Here is a 20,598-nt window from a genome sequence, read left to right as displayed (position 1 = left end):
TTTCAGGGGATTTCTCTTGATCTTTTAATTGGGAGTGGTTCTTCTGCTTCTTCATATTGCTCATATCTCTCTGGCACTGTGGCTTAAGGAGTATCAGTTATCTAGTTCTCCTGGAGACGGAGTGCTCTTAATGATTTTATGGAGAGGTCTTTGTGTCTTCACTCTGTTTCACGAACTCAGCTTGCTGTTTCCAGAGGCCCTTTGTTGGCACCCTTGTCTGTGCTGCTCCCAGTGGCTGTCAGCTAGCAGATTGCACCTCCTCCCAACACTGGGTCAGGTGCTGAGCTATTACCTGGTGGGCTGGCGGGTCACTCCCCCTCTGGATGCCGCAGTCAGGTGCTGCACTCAGGCGAGGCAGGTGGGTGGATTGCGCCCCCTCCCAGCACCATAGTCAGGTGCTATGTTCCTGCCAGGAAGGCGGGTGGCCGCCCACCCTCTCCTGGCCCCGGTCGCTCCACTGCTCTGTACAGCTGGCCACTCCGCCTCGGGTCGGCGCTCCGAAGGCGGGCTCGGGGATGACCCTGGAACCGCCCCACCCCTGCTCCATGCCAAATCCCAGCTCCTTGTTTGTCTTGGCGGCACGAGTTCTCTGAGGTGCAAGGGCAGAAAGATCCTATGTGCCTCGGGCTGTAAACAAGTCTCAGTCCTGCCCAGGAGGCTGTGGAGCCCCCGGGTGCAGATTCAGGTCTTGGCCCCGCCCCCACCCGGGCGCTGCACACAGGAGGAGATGGCGGCTGTGGCTGAGCCCCGCTTTTCTTCTCGGGAGAAGCGCCAGTAATGGTGGCGTGGGTCTGAGGAGACGGAGGCTATGGCACCCCTCCCCTCAGGGCACACCAGCCGTGTTGCTCTGCTTTTTTCGCTATTTATGGGGGACCGAGGTTGTTCTGCTCCGTATCCCCTCCCAGCCATGGCGTGCAGCCCCCTGTCATCCCCTGGGGCTGCCTCAGTGCAGCCAACCCTGTCCTCCGCCTGGCTCGAGTGGCCTGTCCCGGCCCCAGCTGCCGGCTCGTGTCTTGGGCTGGGTGTCATGGGGACCCTTTGTGCCCGTTTAACTCAGTTCTGTCGGTCAAGGGGTGCTTGGGGCAGATCTGAGCCTCAGAGGCTCCCTCTCTGTCCCGCTGGCCTCTCCGTTGGAGACGGGGAGACCCAGTGAACGAGCGCCAGTCCTCCTTTGCCGCTCCCTCCCTGCGGGACCGGTCCCGCACTGTTTTGCTTTTTCTTCTTTCTTTTTCCCTTTTCTCCTACCAGAGTTTTGGCGTCTTTGTCTTTTGAAGAGGGCGATGTTCTGTCGGAGTTCGGCAGGTGCTCTGGTTGGCTGAGTGGGTCCGTAGATGTGAGTTTTGGTGTATTTATGGGAGAGGGTGAGCTACAAGCATCCTTCTACTCCACCATCTTGCTTCTCTCCTGTACATGTTTTTTCTTCTTCGAAGCGTTAATGTAACTTCAGGAGATGGTGGTTCAGTCCTGGCAACAAGGCTGGCAGGGGGATGGTCTTACATTAATTAGGGCCTCACCAGTGGTGTGGAGGCAGAAGTTTTACGTCAGTTTATGAATAGCCTCGGGTAACAGTGAATGAGGTGGGAATGGAGTTTTAAGAGTAGCTGCTTAGATGCTTCCTGTCACTAACTTTTCCATCACGCACAGGCTTTCTTTTTAGGATTTCTTGAGCTTGTGCTTTGTAAAGCTTTTTTTCTCTTGGCCAAATGTAGGAGTCAGTCTTAGAACCAGAGGGATGTAATTTCCATCATAGTTACTCGTTATTTCCCAGCTTCTCTCACCTCTCGGGTTCCGGCTCCCTTTAGAAGCGTGTAAATGTGGGGCTTTCTCTAGAAATCAGCTCTCACTAACTTCGGAAATTTAATGGCCTCAGAAAAAGAAAGAAGGGAAAACACGCCTCAGGGACTCTAGAACCTCTGAGAAAGCCTGCTTACGTGCGCTGCATATACCTCCCGACAGAGGCGTGGATGGGCCGGCCTGAGCACTTGTCCCCCTGAGACCTCTGACAAGCCACCTGCCCGCTCGGGCCTGGTTCCACAGTTCATAAAATGCGCACAGTGATACTGACTGCAACAGTTAGAAGGGCTCCACTTGTAAGTGGCAACAAAAAAAGACTTCACTGGCTTCACCGTAAAGAGTTTCATTATTTCACTCGACAAGAAGTCCTGAGGCAGGTGGGTTCCAGGCTGGCCAAATCAGCAGTTCATGGACAGCACCAAGGAGCCCGGTTCTCTCCACTCCTCCGCATGGCCCCACCTGTTGTGTCGACCTTGTCTTTGGGCTGCCCGGGCTCCTGGTTGCAAAGCATGTGCCACAGTTAAAGCTGTCACCGCTGGGTGTCGTGTTGCCCTGTGGAAGAGGAGAGCATCGCTTCCTGCAGGTCTCCCTCATCAAGGAAACCTTTCCCGGGAGCTCTACCAGACCTGCCGCCCTTGTTACTGGCCAGGAGTATGTCGTGTGCTGCCCCGAGCCCAGCCGTTGCCTTGAACCTGTCGGGATCTGCCTCCAGCCCTGGAGCTGGGCCTGCTCTTGTCCAGCCAGGGGGGGGAGGAGGAGTGGCGTCCACATTAGGTGGGGAGGGCTGGTAGGTGTTGGGCATAGCCCCTCTCACAGTGTCTGTGAGGGGTAGTGAAAGTGCGCAGAGACTTTGATTCTCCATGAGTAACTATCATTTACAACAAAGGTCCAGTTTGTTCACCTAGTCTATGCTATCGTCTGGAGCCGTCAGGCGTAGCTGGTGGCCGCATTGTCTGGTCTGCTCAGTTCTGAGCTTAAATCTGTCCTCTTCTGCCCAAGAAGCGTTGGGCTCGCCGGTCGTCTTCGAGGCAGGGGTGCCTTCTTGGAATCTCATTTCCATGCTCCTTACGGTTTATTATCTTAAAAAAAAAAAAACATATTGTGAATGTTATGTTGCATATGTTTTCCCAAATAAAAAAGCACGCAACACACCGCAGCACATGCTTGTTAGGAGAGTACCCCTTCCCCCTTCCCTGAACGCTAGTGTCTGCTCGCCCTGGGTCCTGAGCTGCTTCCTCCGTCAGTGGCAGGCTGTCGTCCTGCAGGACTGGCAGGCCTCGTCAGGGTACCTGGTCTGCAGGTGCTGCTTTGTGGGAGCAAACCTACTCCTTGCTGCGTCTCTAGATTTATCTGGGCTGTTGTTAGAGGAGGGAGAAGAGTAGGAAAGGGGAAGATGGCCCACGGCGCCCCCACGCGGAAGTCGCCGCTGAGTACTGGCGTGTTTTCCTTGGGGTTTTCAGAACATGTATGTTTACACAGCCGATCAGACTGTTCCCGTGGCTTTGTAGTCTGCTTTTTTATCTTTTTGCTGGTACATACAATTTTTAAAAACTTACCAAGTATAAGATAGACTTTAATTTACTTAACTGGTTTTTTGACATTGGACTTAACAGTATTTTTTGTTTTTTGCTCTTCTAAATATACTGTGGTGATTATTTTTGTGCCAAAATATCTACTTATGTTTTAAATGATTTCCTAAGGGATAAATTTCAGGCAAGGTGTCAGTTAATACTTACTGCCAGCACCCTTTCCAGAAAGCTGGCTAGTTTCTGTTTCCACTAAGAGCATACTGATACAGCACCTTTCAGTGCTTATTTCATTGAGCTTTTGAAATGGATGTGGCATATACCTTTTCTAAAAGTGCTCACTCCAGTTCCCCTTTTTTAGGAAGTAGAAATGATGAAAGCTGCATATCGGAAAGAACTAGAAAAAAATAGAAGCCACGTTCTCCAGCAGAGTCAGAGGCTCGATACCTCTCAGAAACGGATATTGGAACTGGAATCTCATCTGGCCAAGAAAGACCACCTTCTTTTGGAACAGAAGAAATATTTAGAGGATGTCAAGCTCCAGGCAAGGTAACTCTCATCGGGAAAGGCTCGGCTGTGATGCGTTCTGCGTCACTGAGGGAGCTTCCCACATTCTGTGTGGTCTGTATCTTTCAGAGGACAGCTGCAGGCCGCAGAGAGCAGGTATGAGGCTCAGAAAAGGATCACCCAGATGTTTGAATTGGAGATCTTAGATTTATATGGCAGGTTGGAGAAAGATGGCCTCCTGAAGAAACTTGAAGAGGAAAAAACAGAAGCAGCTGAAGCAGCAGAAGAAAGGTAGGAGCCAGAGTTGGCCTCCATGGCCTCATCGTTACCGCCCCTGACAGAACAGGGTTGTGTCATGTGGTGTCAGAAGCAGCTGTGGCACCGGCTCTGTTCCCCAGAGAGCCCAGCCACCTCTCCACATTCCTTTTCCCGGTTCCGAATCACTTGATACAGTCATGGAGGCGTTCATATTTAAGATTGCCATCTGAGGTCCCTAGTCATGACTCACCTTTCTCTTCATGAGTGCTCATACTCAAGTCCTCGATCCTAAAACAGAGGGCCGGCTGGCATAGTTCAGTGTCGGCGTGAGCGCGGGTCAGGATAATGCCCAGATGTGGACGCCATAACCACCAACTCCTTTTCCCCTTCCTGGGTTTCTTACAGGCTTGACTGTTGCAATGACGGCTGCTCGGATTCTGCACCAGGGCACAGTGAAGAGGCAGCTGGCCGTAACGGTGAGACCAGGCCCCTCAGACCTGGCGGCGCCCGCGGCAGCAGTGGGAGCCGAGGCGGCGGAGGCGGCAGCAGCGGCGGCAGCGAGCTCTCCACTCCGGAGAAGCCCCCGAACCAGAGGGCGGGCCCGTTCGGCAGTCGGTGGGACACTGCCGCCGGGGAGCCCTCTACCAGCATCCCTGCGACTGTTGGCTCACTTCCCAGCTCCAAAAGCTTCCTGGGCATGAAGGCGCGAGAGTTATTTCGTAATAAGAGCGAGAGCCAGTGTGACGAGGACGGTGTGACCATCAGTAGCCTTTCTGAGACCCTAAAGACAGAACTGGGCAAAGACTCCAGCATGGAAGCCAAGACGCCCCTGAGCCTCGATGGCCCGCACCCATCTCCCCCAAACGCGGACAGTGTTGGACAGCTCCGTATCATGGACTACAACGAGGCTCACAATGAGCACAGCTAAGGACGATGGTCAGTCAGTGTTACCCTGCATATTGCTGGCATAGAACAGGAGTGTGAATGCACGCTTCAGAGCTTTCCTGTTTCCAGGGTTTGAGTGGCTAGCTCACGCAGTGGAAATGGGATGGAGGTCCTTTTGACAGTTGACTGAGTGCAGAACGGTTTTTGGATCTGGCATTGAAATGCCTCTTAACCTTCCCTCAGCCACCCCCAGACCCTGTCTTTCATTTACCCGGCAGCGTGTGCTAACCCGAGGGCCAGTGTGTGTTCCTCACTAGCTTTATCTTCTTCTTTTTCCTGCAAAATGGGTCCTTTGAACCTGTGCAATATGAGGCCAAATTTAATCTTTGAGGCTAACACACCACTCTCTCCTTTCCTGAGGCTCAGCTAACTGGGTTGGCCCTCTGCTGGCCCAGGTAACTGGTGGCATCGCAGGTAAGTCTGGTTCTGTCCCTTTCCGGGAGGGGTAGCCTGCAAAGCTCGTCTTCTTCACAGGAAAGCTCTTACGTGAGCCTTGTTCCCTGCTCTTTGGTTTAGCACCTAAAGCAGCAGATCTAGAAAAGTGATGGTTTCTTCACCCTTGTTTTTTTGGTGGTTCTGATAAGCTGCCTAGAAACTTCTATGTGAACACATGCCTATCATTCAGAAAGTCCAGAGCTGGCACCGTGGAGACCACACTGCCCTTTGGGAACACCCTGCCCACCCCCACTACCTCTTATTTCTGTGGTGTTTGCTCGAAAGCTGGCACTGTTCTGAGCAGAGGCTGGCGTGTGGGTGCTCGGCCCTGCTCTCTGCAGCAGGGCAGGATGGCGACTAGAGCAGTTACCTGGAAGGAGGAGCGCCGTGGGTGGGGACCTGGCCCCCGGGTCCAGGCAGGGCTGCGCCGGCTGAGCCCCGCGCTGACACGCCACTGTCTGTTCACCTCCCTTAGCACCCCGTATGCCTCTTGTTTCTGTCAGCTTCTGTGTGATGCTGCAGCAGAAAGGCTCTGAAGGTCCAATGAGTTTCTTCAAAGTTTATGACCGTTGTTTCTCAGGCTGTGAGAGTTGCCTCACTGTGGTAGGTTCTAGGCCACCGAGAACGTAACAGCTTTTTCACAGCAATCCTGACTTTTGGGCCAACTCTGCAGGGAGCTTGATGCTGCCCCCCCCCCACGTTAGACCTGGCAGAGCGTTAAAGCGGAGGCCTGGTGACCGCTGCCAAAGGGCTGCCCGCGCACGCCCGTGAGAGGTGACACCAGTCAGGACACTGGTGGTGGCACAGAATCTGAACTTGACAGATGCCCCGGAAACAAATGCTAGAGCCTAAGGATTGTTGCCTCGTGTCCCAGCCCAGACTGAGGCGGGGAGAGGCTGGCAGGAAAGAGCCGATGAACTTGGTTTTTCTCTTTCTCTTCTTTCAGTAAAAGTATAAGTGTTCACCCACGAGGAGGGCAAAGGCAAACTGTGATGGTACGAATGTTACCGCTTGTGGGAGCTCCCAGCACATGAGGGCAAAGGTCTCTTTTAAAAAGTGGCAATAAATACTCTAGTGTCCCGACCAGCGGGAGCTGGGTAACAAGCGCCTCCCTGTGGCCATGGCTGTGCGGGCGGGGGGCCGCCCTGGCACGGGGCTCCCGGGGCGCGGCTGGCTGCTGCGCAGCTGGAGGGAGGGTGTGTGCCCGCCTGCTCTCGGCCCAGCACGGCGCCGGCCGTGGCCGCCAGATGTCCGCTGCGGAGTTAATGACACCGTATATTTAATTCAGCTTTTTCCAAAGGAAAGCTTAAAATCAAATGCATTCTAGCTCCCTAGTTCAGTTTCATTTAGAAAGGGAAAACGTGAACAAATTCAGAAAAGAAATGTTATAAGATAACTATTACAACTGGTTCTCAGTGCTTACCCCTCCCCAAGACCAAAAGATCTGTGCTGCAGAACAAAGACATAGGCACTTAAACCAAAGCCTTTACCCTGACTAACTGGCAAAGGCAAGGAGGCCAACGTAAAGAAAGAAAAACCTTTTTTTTTAAGCAGGCAGTTTGTAAAAGTATAAGGAAGAGGCGGACAACATGGACATGTGGCCTGAGGCCTGGGCTGGAGGCTCTGTGGGCGGGTCTCTGTGAGGCCCTTGCCCACTCCTCTAGCCTGGGCATCCGTCTGCTCAGCCTCGCCGTGGCCAAGGCAGCAGCACTCAGCCTCCTCTGGGCTCTGGGGGGCCAAGGCTGGGGAATGGGGGTCTGGCGGCATGCTGAACTTGCCCAACCTGGAAATTTAGGATTTTATGTTGCAAAAGACTTGAGTCGGTAAGAAGGTTTGGTTTGATTTTGAAAGTGATAAACCTGCCAAGAGTCACCAGCTCACTTGATTATGCTGCAGTGAGTGTCTTTAAAGAGGGAAAGGTGATGGTGATGGAGGAACTTCTGAAAGATAATTGAGGCCCGGGAACAGGCAGGGCAAAGGCATTGAAACGGTGTTCCCAGCAGAGCCTTCCCTGAGACTAAGCAGGGCAGCATTTGCAAGCGTCAGGGTTGGCCTCCATCCAGGGTCACTCTTGAGCAGGCTTGTCTGCCTTGGAGCTGTTTGGCCAACGTCCATAACCTGTTCTGATCCCCACCTGCCACTAACTGGGATCGGCACAGGCCCAGAGAAGATCAGAGCCTGCTTCTTGGGTAGCGTGAAACCTTGTTCTAAAAGGGAGCACTGCAGTGTCATCGGGGGCAGGGTAGGGGTGGAAGGTGGCAGCGCGGTCTCCGTGGGGAACATGAATTCCTGATGCTGCTGCAGGCCTTCCAGCAGACAGAATGTTCAGGGAGTTTTCAAAAGCTTTTGACAAGGTTCTGCCCCAGATCTGTGAAAGTGGTTACTGTGGAAGTGGAAGAAATACCTGGTCATGAATAAGAAAACTAACTGAAATCCAGAGGTGGGAGGTGAAGATCGTTTCTTCGGTCAAGAGGTTTCCCTGGAGATGAGCGCTGGGACCAGCCTTACCAGGCGGGGGCGGGCAGTAGACGTGCCACCCTAGGCCTGTCAGCAGAGGGAGAGCTGCCTAACCTTTGGGAGTAAGCTGCTGAAGGTTCATAGGCTCTCTGACAGAGAACCTACATTGTGAGCCAGAATATACGTACTGCGTTTAGGGGGAAGTAGTCCGAACTCTTCTTAAAAGGTAAACTGTTACAATCCAGGAAAAGGTCCCACAAGCCATTGACAGTTGGAAAAATCAGCCCGCCGTGCCCCCGTGGCCAGAAGCCAGCCCTCCACTGGGCAGAGCCAGGACGGCAGGAAACGAAACCCCAGCCCTGGGCCGGCCTCACGTGCAACAGCGCGTGTAGTTTCTGGGGTTTTGTTGAGAAAGATAAAGCTCTAGTAGTTTTGTAGAAGAGGATGAATAAAATGACGGTGACGATGGGGGGGTCCCTGGAGACCACAAAGCTTCCGACTTCCACTTAAGACTAAAAAGGTGGATGTTTCTGTGTAGAGAATGTAACGAAAGTGCTATGGTAGCCAATGTGAATTTTCACCAAATACTAGAACATGCCACTTGAATCCAGGAAGAAATAACTGAAGAACAAACGAAAGAAAATGCTACGCGAAGACGCACAGCTTTTCTAACCAGAAGCAGTAAGAGGCTGTAGGGGGTGTGGCCACATCTCAGGAGGGCTGGGCACTGTGAAGACTTGGCCCAGAACCGCATTCGGGGTGGGCTGCCACCACCTTCTGCCCGATGCTCCCGGAGGGGCCAGCCTCTCCTCCGGGTGGTCCCGGGAGAAGCCCGAGCCCAGCCGGGAGTGTACGTTTCACCCAGGGGAGAAGGCTGTCAGATCAGCACGTCTTACCCTGCGCGGTTTCACTCTCCCAGGCTTGTGCTTTAAACATTGACAAGCAGTGAACAGGGGAGAATGTATCTGGCCTGGAGATGCTTGTGCATCCGTTCACATCCAGAGTTCTGTGACACGTGCCCCTGCCCCCCGCCCCGACCGCTGCAGAGGGATTGCACACAGTTAAGCTTTTCTTTACAAGTGAGAGAACAAATTTAGGTCCGGGCCTGGCCCCTGGGCTGCTGCTGCGACCCTTGTCCCCGTGTGGCTCATTGCCCCGTCCACGACTCTCTGATGTGCCCAGAGAGAACAGTGTTTCCGTCTTTCCCACGCCGTCCTGCAGTCTGTTCGTGCCGACCTGAGAGAAGCATGGCTGCAGCCACAAGGGGAACCTGCCTGGGTGCCATGTGCCTGTGCCCATGACTGCTTTTGGCTTTGAAATGAGTTAGTGAAGGCAGAGGGGCTTTCTCTCCTCCCCATCACAGTGCCACAAAATCGTCCACCCTCTGCGATAAGTAGGCTAGTCGAACCATTGGAATAGATCTTTTAGAGGCGACCCCTGAGAGTTTGAGGCCCCCCCCAGATCAGCCCCCCTCTCCCCACCTTGATACAGTGTTGGGACAGGAGGGAACAGCACTGCCCTCAGCAGCAGGTACTTTGGCTCATCCAAGAGGCAGCCAGGCATTTTGCACTAGGAAGAATCAGTGATCGCTTTTCAGCAGACTTCCATGGACCAGAAATACGTTATGGAGGAACAGATTTTGCTAAGACATTATCTAGGTTTATAACTCAATCATGGATCAACCACATGTGGCTAACTTGCAGTTTAAAGGGGTCCTATCACTGAAAACCAGATTTTTTTGGCTGACTGCTTTTAGCTAAATATGAGAAAGTCATCTGTTGTCAAAAGGTTTAAACCTTCCCGCCTTGACCTTTAACAGCATGTCAAACAATCCGCATCAGATGCCGTAACATGAACTGCAGGAGAAAATGGTACAATCTGAGTGAGTGGGAAGTGGAATCAAAAGGGTTTGCTGTCCTTAGAATGTCCTAAAATGTCAAGGCAGTTGCTTGTGTTTAACTGTGAACAAATAAAAACTTATTGTTTTGCACTACTCTGCTGTACTGACATGAAGTGGTTCATGTCGGCCTCTGAGGGGCTTGCGGGCAAAGTAGGAACTAGTCCCAAGATGCTGAAGCCTCGGGGCCTGGGATTGCTTGGTGACCCCGGGTGGCTGGAGGAAGGTACTGCCGAGGGGAATCTGGCTTCAGTCTCTGTAAGACCCTTTTGTTCTGGCAGATCATGTGGCAAACAGCCACAGATCCTACCCTGATCTGCCTCAAATTCATGCCCTTCAAGTGTCCTGGAGATGTGGGAAGAGGTGACTGGAGGCGGCTCTACCAGCAGACTCACAGCCAGGCAGTCTGCCGGTTCTGCACCGCCACCCACCCTTGTGTCCAGGGTGTGCTCGCCTTCCTAGGGGTTGGCTGGCAACTTGGGTTTAACACAGCCTCCCCCCCGCCTTTTTTTTAAGTTCTATTTTTATTGTTGATTTTGGTTTTGGGTATTTGAGGTGGGGGGGACTTAGGTTTATTTATTTTTTTAATGGAGGTACTAGGGGTTGAGCCCAGGACCTCAAGCATGCCAAGCATGTGCTCTACCCCTGGGCGATACCCTCCCCCGAACACAGCCCTTTGGATGGAGCTCAAGTGACACTGAAGTTGTTGAGAACTGATAGACCCTGAGCCTTGCCAACCGTGTCTTATGCGTGTGCCAAGGAGAGCGTGCAGCTCACATCCGCCGCCTTCCATGTGCCATCGGCTACCGGGAGGAAGGCAGGAAGCCACCACTGAACACTCGTCAGGTCCAGCCTGGCCTTCCTGGGAAAGGACCGGAGGCGAAGAGCTGCAATACAGTGTGGGTCCCCACTGCCCAGCTGCCCGGAAGTGGGTGTGCTCTGCCCACTGGAATGGCGGAAGCAGCTCCTTTGAGACAAAGCCTGAGAGGTGGCAGTTTTCAGTTTTGTCTGAGAAGTTCAGATGTTCGGATGTCTGGCTAGGCCGCTGGCTCTGCGAGGAGTCACTGTGCTGGCTTGTGGGCCTGTGGCCTGCACCTCCTCGAAGCGACTGGAGCCGGGGGTTCCTGTCCAGAGCGGCTCTGCTGCTGCCCGGTGCGCTCTGGTGTCTTCGGGTAAATGTCATTATCTTTAAGGGACAAGTCTCAGGAAAGCAAGCCAGGCAAAGAGGTGGTAGAACACCTTTTATTCTTGACTGTCGCCCCCGAGGAAGCAAGAGTACAGAAGCTAAGTCGCCCCCTGTGAAGGGAAAAACCAACAGTCAGACAGCACCTCTGGCAAGCTCAGGAGCTGGTGACACATTTTTTCAATGTCTGGGCCTCAGTTATGTTGTGAAAACGAGGTAATTATTCTTGTACGGGATCCACAAAATCAATTCTTCCAGCTTCTCTCAGAGTTTCTCTCTCAAGTAAAGGAGAGGAAAGGCCAGTTCATTCCCGTTTGGGCTTTGGTCCAGGGACCTAAACACTCCGAGGCAGCGTCCTGCGAGGCGGGAGCAGCCCTGCCTGCAGAGGTCCGGGCCTCGCCTACGGCCACTGCCGCCGCTGCAGCGGGAAGGGAGCTGTGCGGCCTCCTCCGGCCGGATGGCTCAGCCTGGAAAGCTGGACCTGGGTTGGACAGTCAGCTCTTTCCCAGCCTCCCTGCGACACCCTCTACCCACACACACTCTGAGGGTCCCCTTCATCGGCACAGAGCCTGACACTCAGAGGCGAGGGAAAGAAGTTAGAGCGAGAGAAGGAGAAAGGTTCTCAGTCGTGTATTGGGCAGTCCCCTTTGGGGTAATAAGTGGCAGGGACTGTGGGCGATGATGAAAATGGATCAGCTAGTGGAAACCAAGTTTAGTAACAAAGCACCCTATAGGAAGGGGAGGGAAGGGGAAGGGGTGGGACTGGGGTTGAGGCCTTACAGTTTCCCACCAGGTGGTCTCCAGGGAGGTTTTGCACATCCTTTGTCTGTCCCCCTAGGTTTGAGGCTGTCTTTTGTCAGTTGCCTATAGTTGTGTTTCCTTAAGCCAGGCTGGGCGCCTGCAGTCTGGAAAGCCCCTGCGGCCGCCCTGGTGGCTTCCTGGCGGGCCTGGGGCTCACTCACGTGCTGCAGCTCCTTGCGGGGCAGCTTCTCCGAGTGCGCAACCCATTCTTTCATCAAGTCTAGGACGATGGGGATGAGGCTGACCACGCCTCCGTAGTGGTTCCTGGCCTCGTCACAGCTGAGGTGGTTCACCACATCGTGAGGGTATCTGCAGGGCGGCAAGAAGGGCCAGGTGAGCCCTGCCGCGGGGACTCGCCGCGCTGCAGCAAGACACCGCCAGGCCGCGGGCAGGGCTCTCTAACCTGCCTGCACTTCAGACCTGCCTTGGGAGGTTTTAGAACTGTGCACGCACCGGGCGGGGCTCGGGGTTCCAGGTGCGGTGGTTCAGCAGGTTTAGGGGGCCAGGGGCCCCGGGTAATCCTAGTGTGAAAGGCGAGAGTTGTAAGCCACGGGCCTGCGGTTCGTAGAAACCTGGATTGAGGCCGTGGAAATCTGCTGTAACCCCTCCAGAATATACCGTTTCGTCCCTGTGACTCTTCTTAGCCTAATGTGTAAACAGCTTCCTCAGGAGTGTGGTGCTTTGTGCCGCGGATCCCCCAGGGCTCGGAATTAGGGGAGCACGCCTGCGGAGCTGACACCCATGGGAACCGGCTCCAAACGTCCCACTTCTTCCTGGGCCTCTGGGAACCTTGCCTGGTGCTGGCTCCAGTGAGAGGGTTTGTGCCTGACTAGATCTGGGCCCCAGAATCCCTCATTTTCAATAAAATGATGTGTGGGATCAGAGTCATTCCAGTAAAGCAATGGGCCTCGGGCTCCGGGCGAGGAAAGTCTGGACAGTGGCCACGCGGGTCACCAGTTCAGACGGAGCTGCCCTCTCGCCAGAAGCCTGTCCTTTCCTTCAGGACGCCTCCTCTCCCGCCCCCTCGCCAGATGCACACGCTGAAGCCTTGAGAACAGGACGGGCAGGGGGGTGGGTCTTACTTTGCTCGAAGGCTGCTTAAGTCGTTGCTTTGGCTAACGAGGGTTTTGCATTTCTCGAGGAGGTTGTTGGTGACGGGGGTGCCGGAGTGCAGGGCTTCGAAGTGCTGGCACAGCTTGCTCAGCTCTGTGCAGATGTCCAGGAACATGAGCAGGATGCGCCGGTCGGTGGAGTTGTTGCAGTAGTGCTCCGTGTAGCTCTGGACCTGCAAAGGCCGGCGTCACGGGCGCTGGGAGGACACAGGAGAACCCACTCTGGTCCTCCGACCTGCCCACAGTCACCGGGGAGAAGCCAGTAGTGTGGAAGTATCTGAATATACAGACACTGCATCCAGCAAACGTCATTAAGCGTCTCAGGCACCGAGCGGAAGGCTTTGCAGGCCTGATCGCACTTCGTCCTCACCTACATGCTAAGTGCCGGGCACCTCTTTACACCCCTACCTGACAGATGAATGTGGACACTCGGAGGGCTGAGACGCCCTGCTCAGGCACCCTGCCGGGGCAAAGCTGGATCTCACCCCCAGCTCAAGGCGCTCTGAGCCCAGACCTCCCACTGGTCCCCACGCGCCTGTGCCAACACCTGCAGCAGAGAGGGCTGGTCCCTGAGTTTTCACGCCACAGTCCCACTTAGAGGGCCCACTTAGAGGACCTCTGGGTTGGGCCACTCAGACTGAGGTGCAGACTAGACTCCTTTGTAGCGGTGGTGTCCAATGTTTGCAAGGTTAGAGAAGAGGGACATGTCGGTAAGGAGAGCTGGGAAAAGTTACCCATGTGAGAAAAAAAATGTAGTGTCTACCTCGTGCCGTAGACAAAAATCAGCTCGAGGAGAGCGGAGCTTAAATACTGGAAACTAACCTCCCATATGGGTGTGTTTGGCAGCAGGGAGGCTTCTCTTAAACCAGTCATAAAAGGTGCCAAGAAGAGCGGTAAGTTGGTCTAATTTCAACTCCTTTCCTTGGCTGGCGGTGGGGATCCCTCCTGGGTCAGGGCTGTCTCTCCAGGGTGACCTGAGATGCCTGACCTTGTGCTGGGGAGGAGCTGGCTGTGGTCCAGGTGGGATGAACTGGCCCAGGTCACACAGTCGCCTCCTCTCCACGACCCGGGGGCAGGGCAGCGCCCACCTCCTCCAGTTCCCAGGAACTGAGGTCTAAAGCAGGGTTTCCTGCTGCCACTGATGGCCTTTTCGTTCCAAGGGGATGTCTTCGCACGTGACCTCAAGTCGTCCCTTCCCAAGCACAGTCGCTTGGTCAGGGGACGAGACTCTTGATCCCACAGCGTATGCCCACACTCCAGCACCCCTGGCCCGGGTCTGTGGTGGGAGAATGGAGCCTGCACTGTGGTGTAAGCACAGAAGGGCACTGTCACCAGATGCCGAGTGTGTGTGTGGGTAACGTTTGGATACTTCTGGTCCAGGAAGGGCAGGGTGAGGGTTGAAAGTCAACACACGTGGGGCCACTATTTACCAAAAGCCTCCTTGAACCTAAGGCAAGAAGGAGCAGGCCTGGGTCACTCCACCCTGATGCAGATTCTGAGCAGAAGTAGGGGCGTCTCAGGTGCTCCTTCCTGGTGCTGAAAACCTGTTCAGTGCCCTGGAAATCTGAGCCTCTGGGGGATGGGCTAAAAAGGATGCAGCCAGTCTACTTTCAAATAGTCCGGAGGGAAGAGGGTACACGCAAACATGGCTAAATATTACAGATTGGTGTATCTCGGTGAAGGTTACATGGGCATTCATTTTCTGTAGGTTTTTAAAATTTCAAGTTAAAAAACTGGGAGAAATTCTTGCAAAAATTAAAGAATTTTTTGAAGGATGCTGCCAGGCAGGGGTTGCCCTCTGTGGCCCTGTGTGCTTCTCCTGAGCAGTTCTGAGCCCTGGTCCCCACTCTTGCCCCACCCTGTGAGCAGTCAGCCTTCGACAAGCCAGCTCCTTAGCAGGTAGCATCTCCTTAGCTGGAGAGGGTACCATCTAGGGTAGTGTTCCCAACACACCGTGGCTCAAGCCTGTGACTTCCTGGAAGGCTCGTTCAATCCTGAAGTCCTGCAGAGCAAACTTGGAAGGCAGCGAACCCCCCAGGAGACTCGGGTTAAACGGAAACATCCGTAAACACCACTGACAATGCACTAGGTGTGTCGCGGTTTCTCCGACCCAGTGGGGTCCACTGGCCGGGACCACGTGCAGCTGCTGCCATCCATCCCCAGCACTGAGCGCAGGGCCCCGCGGATAACGCAGGTGCTGGCTGCGTGTGTTCCGGATGATGTCATGGAGTCCGCCTAACGGCCCTAGGAGGTGTGTGCTGCTTTTTTCACATTTTACAGATGAGGAAGCTGAGGCTTAGAGAGGTGACTGGCTGGCCCGAGGTCACAGAGGTGGGCGTGGTAGAGCCGGGACGTAAGCCCTGGCTAGCTGAGCCTTGAGCCTGCGTTTTAACCCCTTTGTTATTCACTCAGAGATTTGCTGAGGGAATGAATGAAGGGCTCCTTCCACCACTGGGATCCGAGTCCTGATTCTGGCACAGATGCTCTTGCCTTCTCTGGGCCTCAGTTTTTCAACTTTCAAGAGAGAGGACTGGGCCTGGGCCCGCCCCCCACCCCCTGAGTGCCCCCCCCCCACCGTGGAGCCTCTGGGTCTGGCAGGTGTCTGCGACCCGGGCCGCCCGCCCGCCCGGGAGGCGCCACCTGTCCGATGCTGGAGATGGGCCGGATCTTGTCATGGGCGTTCTCCCTGCAGTGCTCCAGAGCCGCGATGAAGGTGAACTGCTGCTGCTGGAAGAGCTTGTACTTCTGCTCCACGCCCCGAAGGGACTCCTTCACCTCATTCATGGTCATCCTCGGTGGTCACTTACGGTAGAGGAGGGTCTAGTGCGAGGAAGAGGAGAGCAATGAGGTCCCAGGGGCCTGGCCCAGTGATCCAGCGCCGGGGTCGCGAGATGCCCGCGGCCACGGAGGGGGGCCTCTCAGAGGCACACCGAGCGGAGCAGCTCCCCACAGCCCTGGGGAGCGGGGAATGTTTTCACCCCCATGTTGCAGAGAAGGAAATGAGGTCCCAGGAGGCTGCAAACTCGCTCAAGAACCCAGCAGGCTGTGGCGACAGAGCCCTGCCCGCCCCAAATCCACTTGCCCTCAACCGTAGACGAGTTTCTCTGGGCCTTGGTTTCTCCAGATTATGGGTCTCTCTCTCTCTCTCTCTCTCTCTCTCTCTCTCTCTCACACACACACACTCACACACACACACACACACACACACACACACACACACACACACACACACACACACACACGGCCTCCAATGCCTCCAGGCAGTGTCAGCAAAAGCTGGGCTTGAGGAGCGAGCCACAGCATGGAAAATCTACGATGTTATCAATTGGAAGCAAATTATTTTAAAACAGCTGCCCCTCTGCAACTGCTGGGAAAGCGTAGGGAGTCTCCCCAGCGGGCGAAGCAGGAAAGAGCCGGCGCTGGGTTCACCAGCCTAAGCAGCCGCGGTGTCCCTGCACTGCGGGGGGCAGGGGCCCGAGCTCGGGTTTGCCCATCCCCAGGGCAGGGGTCGGCCGCTGGTGACCCCCCGCCCCCCAAAGTGTTTGCAGGGGTGAGCCTGATTGGAAACAGGAAGGCTGCGAGGGGTTCTGTCTTTTGGTGCCTCACAGACTGTCTCTGATGTGATCCAGGAGGTCCACGTGCGTCCAGAATCTCCTCTGAGCAGAAAAGGCTGTGGGTTCTGCCCTCCGTGACATCATAATTTTGCTAAGCGACTGCAAAATGCTGCAGGTCACAGGTTCACGGAATGCCCGAGCTGGAAGGGGCTTCAGTAGGTCAACCCCCCCTTGACTCCCCGGGGTGCCACAGAAGCTTGTTCCAGAGACACCCTGGGTCCCGGGTGTCCTGCTGTCTAACCAGCATCCTCAAAGTTGCAGCAGCTGGCTGGCTGTGCACCACGGGGCACCAGCATACATGGAACCTGGGCTTGGATGTGCCCCATGTGAGTCAGAGGTGGCGGCACTGAGGGAGGGGCTGAGCCAGATGCTGCAGGTGGAAGGGGCCAGAATGCTTGGCGGGGTCAGGGGGACACACTCCAGGCTCCTCCTGGCAGGTCCCAGGTGGAGAGGAGGCCTGCTTTCGGCTGTGTCTCCCTCAGCATCCTGAGCACAGCAGGACTGCAGCCAGGGAGACTCTGTGGCAAGAGGAGACGGCGTCAGGGGGACGAAAGGAAACCTAAGGAGGACAGACCATGAGGTGTCCTTCACGGCGTGATGGGAGCGGTGAATCAGAGAACTTGGGAGGGTTGGGGCCTGGGGACGTGCAGCCTCGGAGCCCCTGTCCCGGGCCGGGAGCTGAATGCAGCCGGGTCACCATTAAGGGGCCGCGCAGCGGGGAGCCTGACGGTCGTGCTGCACACACCCAGGTGGGTCTCCTGCAGACGCGGGGAGGGCCCCGCCCCTGGAGCCATAGCACCTGTGCTTGCCAACAGAGCAGTGCAGCTCCACTGGAGACGGGCCTGGTCTGGGGCCGTGCAGGGCGGTGGCCTCCTTCCAGCTCAGCCTCCTCCCCCTTCAGCACAAGACAGGAAGGGGAGCGGGGTGGAGGGGACGCGGCGAGGCGTGTTGAACACCTGCCATATCCAGCCAGGGCCCCCACCCCCTACCTGGAGGCAGAAATGACAGTAAACCTGGGGCACAGTGGTTTTCTGTCGCCTCCCATGGAAGCAGGCTTAGGACCTGGACTAGGGCGAGGAGAGTGAGGCACACACCTCAGGACAAAATTTAAGGGGGTGCCAGAAACTCAATAATCAAGGTAGGATGAAAACAGGCATGATGTGTACCCCGAAAGAGGCAGAGGCTGCTGAGGGCTCTGGCTGCTGGAGGAAGGAAGGTTTGAAGAGGCAGGCGGGCTTTGGAGGGGAGGAGGGCAGGTGGGCTGAGGGGTGGGCCCTGGGTAGAGATTGGGGGGTGGGACTAGCTTAAGTGCAGAATGCAGCTGGCAGGGACCCACGCGGCAGGCAAAGCTGCAAGGGCAACCACTGAAGGCTTCTGTGCCGAGGAGGTGCCAAGCACTCGATCATTTGTTCATTCATTCATGCTGCCGTGCCAGACACCATTCCGGCTGCTGGGCTGGATATACAGCACTGAACAGGACAGGATTCCCTACCCTGGAGGGACTGTGAGAGTGGGAGGCAGACCATAAGGATAAGTGAAATGAACAGCAGTTTAGACAAGGAGAAAAGAAAGCAGGCAGCCGGCAGGAATGGCGGGAGCAGAGGGCTACACAGGCAGCCAGAGGGGCACTTGCAGGAGCGGGGCAGGCGCAGCACAGGCATTATCTCAAGTCCTCCTCCCAGTCCTGTGAACGGCGGACCACGGCTGATTATCCCCACATGGCAGATGACAGAGCTGAGGTCTGGCATCTTAGGGTATGAGCAAACCAGGATTTCCCACTCAGCCTTGCCTGACTTTATAAAGTCTGGGATCTTAAATTGGATACCTCCCACCTTCCCTCAGTCGTGGTCCATAGAGAGAAACACGCCGAATATCAGATTTACTATGGCTGGGGGGTGGTTAGGTGGGGGTGGGTACCAAGGGCCTGCATAGTTAGACCCCTGGGCCTCGCTCCCACTACCGTGAGACTGTTCCCTGTTCCCTATCGCAAAGCCATGAGGACTAGCATTCTGGGGGCTGCCCTGTGTGCCCAGCTCTGCCACCCTCCTGGGGCTGCCAGATTCTCCGGGGATAAAGTACTACCTTAGCTGGTGGCCCCAAGAGCCCCTGGGAGCAAAACCGACTTGGTTCTTGATCCTATGGACTTGTGACATGCACACCAGGAATGTCGTGAGAGGAGCTGTAATAAGCTATCCAAAGTGATCGTCCCTTGAACCAGAGTCACTGCAGCCAAATTAGTCTGGATGAAAGGCACAGGGTGCAAGCACTTCTCAATCTGGGGGAGGAGGTAGGGAAAAATGATTACCCAATAGGTTTCAGGCTTTAATTGATTTGTATTTTTCCAGGCTGCTAAGGAAGATTAAATCGTGGTATGAAAAATGCCTAGGGCTTAAAATAAATGAGGAGAAAGGCAAGTCATTTCAAAAATGTCCAGGAAGCAAACTGAGCCTCTCTAGTGCAAACTGCAGGCTTGGCGGTTGTGTTCTTTGTTCGGGGGGTAGGCAGCTTCCTTTCCTCCCCCAGCCATCTTTGCAGTTGGGTTTGACAAGGCTACCAAGGTGTGCGTGCTTTGTGGAGGCAGTTCTGAGGGGGAGAGACAGAACTGCAGCCTTTTAGCCTTGAAGGGTGTATCTCCAGGCTGGTGGCTGCTGGAAAAGCCTTTGGCTAGGAGTCAGGCTGCCTAGTTCCAGCCTGGCTCTACCTTTGATTTAATGGGTGAACTTAGCCAATAATTTCCCCCTTTCTGGGCCTCAGTTTCTCCATCTGTAAAATGAGGGAATTTGGTTTTGAGGCTCTTCAAGGGCTCTTCTGGTTTTAATGCTGCATGATCAACAACTTATGGGGAAAGAGGCCCAGAAGGGGGAAATGGCTCAGTGAACAACTTTTCATCATTCTGATCCTTCAGTTTCTCATCTGTAAAATGGGAATGAAGGTACCTATTTCCCAGGGTTGGTGCAAAGATTAAATGAGATGATATTACTAATACTAGCCCTAAGCACTGTGTACTTACTACACGCCAGTTACTTTCTAATACTTCAGACATACTAGCTCATGGAGTCCTGCCATAATCCCCACTTCCCAGGGGAGGCTGGCACAGCTTGGTGAGAGCGGAGCCAAGATGTGAGTCTTGGGCAATCTGTATTGACGATGCCATACTCCCTCTTCCTAATGTACACAAACACCAAAGTTTCGTTGGGAGCACAGCTCAAAAAAGGTAGTTTCTACTAAAAATAGCAACGGACAGGAGGGAGAGCTCCGAATCCAGTTCTGCGTCCGATACCAGGCTGCCCACTGGGGATTAACACGACTCGCATACCTCCTTCCCCCCACCGCATCCCACCGCATCTTTCTCCCGGGACAGCAGCAGCAGCGGCGGTCCCCTCCATTCTCCAACCCCCTCACCCCACCCAGTCTCCAGACCCAGGGCTTGTCCCAGAGCGGCCTTCACTCACAGAGCGTCCTGAAGCTGAGGTGCCTCCGTGGGTGCCTGGGGCCCCGGAGGGGCGGGGAGGCCCTTCCCAGGGCTTGGGAGGCGGGGTGGGTGGGGTGAGAAGGGGCGGGGCCGCGGGCCCGATTGTTACCGCCGGTGCCATAGCAATCCGGTCAGGAGGCAGCCCCGCCCCACCCCCGGAGCCAGTGGCGCGGTCTTGGGGGGGCTCCGAAGCTCAGAGTTGGGCTGAGGACTTCGCGCCCGTCCCTCCCTTTTCAACCACCCTCCCCCACATCTTCCAGTGCCTTCGTTTTAAGGACGTAAACTGAGGCCCTAATGTCTGGGCCAGGGCGCGTTGGCGGAACCAGAAGCGGGATCCGCCTCCCGCCCTCTCGGGGGCCGAGGTGCCCCGGGGTGTTGTGCGCTGTCACAGCACAGAGGGCGCCTCTGACCCCAGGAGGCCACAGCTGGAAGAGACTTGAGGCACCTCACTGAGGCGCAGACGCGAAGGGGAGGCCGGGGCGGGGAAAGCATTTGCCCCAGGCGGCGGCACGAAACCAGCAGAAGAGCCCGAGGCCAGGCCCATCGCCGGGCCGGCGGGCCAGGCGCGCTGATGACGTAACGGCGCCCTTGGCGACG

The 20,598-nt window shown here is 55.4% G+C and overlaps 3 protein-coding genes across 17 annotated transcripts in view; 2 read left to right on the top strand and 1 right to left on the bottom strand.

Annotated features, from left to right (window-relative positions):
- The window catches only part of TSC1 (TSC complex subunit 1), a 51,574-nt gene extending 41,659 nt beyond the window's left edge, over positions 1-9,915 (top strand). For all 11 annotated transcript variants that reach the window (XM_072960377.1, XM_072960374.1, XM_072960375.1 and 8 more), the window contains 3 exons: positions 3,682-3,869; positions 3,957-4,118; positions 4,491-9,915. In XM_072960377.1, the coding sequence (XP_072816478.1) occupies positions 3,682-3,869; positions 3,957-4,118; positions 4,491-5,013 (873 nt within the window). In that variant the 3' untranslated portion in view covers positions 5,014-9,915. The remainder of the gene's footprint in view (positions 1-3,681; positions 3,870-3,956; positions 4,119-4,490) is intronic.
- A 1,132-nt stretch (positions 9,916-11,047) lies between these two features.
- SPACA9 (sperm acrosome associated 9) lies at positions 11,048-20,554 on the bottom strand. Of its 4 annotated transcripts, XM_072960370.1 has the most exons (6): positions 19,982-20,100; positions 18,612-18,804; positions 15,556-15,735; positions 12,886-13,088; positions 11,965-12,112; positions 11,048-11,115 (listed from the first exon to the last, which is right to left on the bottom strand). In XM_072960370.1, the coding sequence occupies exons 3-6, from the start codon at positions 15,703-15,705 to the stop codon at positions 11,104-11,106; spliced, it is 513 nt and encodes a 170-aa protein (XP_072816471.1). In that variant the 5' UTR covers positions 15,706-15,735; positions 18,612-18,804; positions 19,982-20,100; the 3' UTR covers positions 11,048-11,103. The 4 variants fall into 4 exon arrangements, with proteins under 4 accessions (XP_072816471.1, XP_072816467.1, XP_072816470.1 ...); XM_072960366.1 differs by having other exon boundaries at positions 11,048-12,112; positions 19,982-20,553; XM_072960369.1 differs by lacking the exon at positions 18,612-18,804 and having other exon boundaries at positions 11,048-12,112; positions 19,982-20,554.
- AK8 (adenylate kinase 8) overlaps positions 16,656-20,598 on the top strand; it is a 121,091-nt gene continuing 117,148 nt past the window's right edge. Inside the window, exon 1 of one of the 2 annotated variants that reach the window (XM_072960362.1) lies at positions 16,656-16,855. In XM_072960362.1, the coding sequence (XP_072816463.1) occupies positions 16,661-16,855 (195 nt within the window). In that variant the 5' untranslated portion in view covers positions 16,656-16,660. The remainder of the gene's footprint in view (positions 16,856-20,598) is intronic. The other variant, XM_072960363.1, reaches the window with a different exon arrangement.

This window comes from Vicugna pacos, chromosome 4, assembly GCF_048564905.1.
Source record: "Vicugna pacos chromosome 4, VicPac4, whole genome shotgun sequence".
NCBI lineage: Eukaryota > Metazoa > Chordata > Mammalia > Artiodactyla > Camelidae > Vicugna > Vicugna pacos.
Note: the sequence above shows the minus strand (reverse complement) of the source record. Positions and strands in the feature narration are given on the sequence as shown.

Bases quoted from the DNA above. Each gene is read 5' to 3' on its own strand.
- SPACA9 (XM_072960369.1), bottom strand. From the start codon at position 15,705: ATGACCATGAATGAGGTGAAGGAGTCCCTTCGGGGCGTGGAGCAGAAG. The intron at 13,089-15,555 runs GTGGCGCCTCCC...CGGCCTTTGCAG, and splicing joins CCATCTCCAGCATCGGACAG to GTCCAGAGCTACACGGAGCA. The intron at 12,113-12,885 runs GTAAGACCCACC...GCCGCCCTGCAG, and splicing joins TTAAGCAGCCTTCGAGCAAA to ATACCCTCACGATGTGGTGA.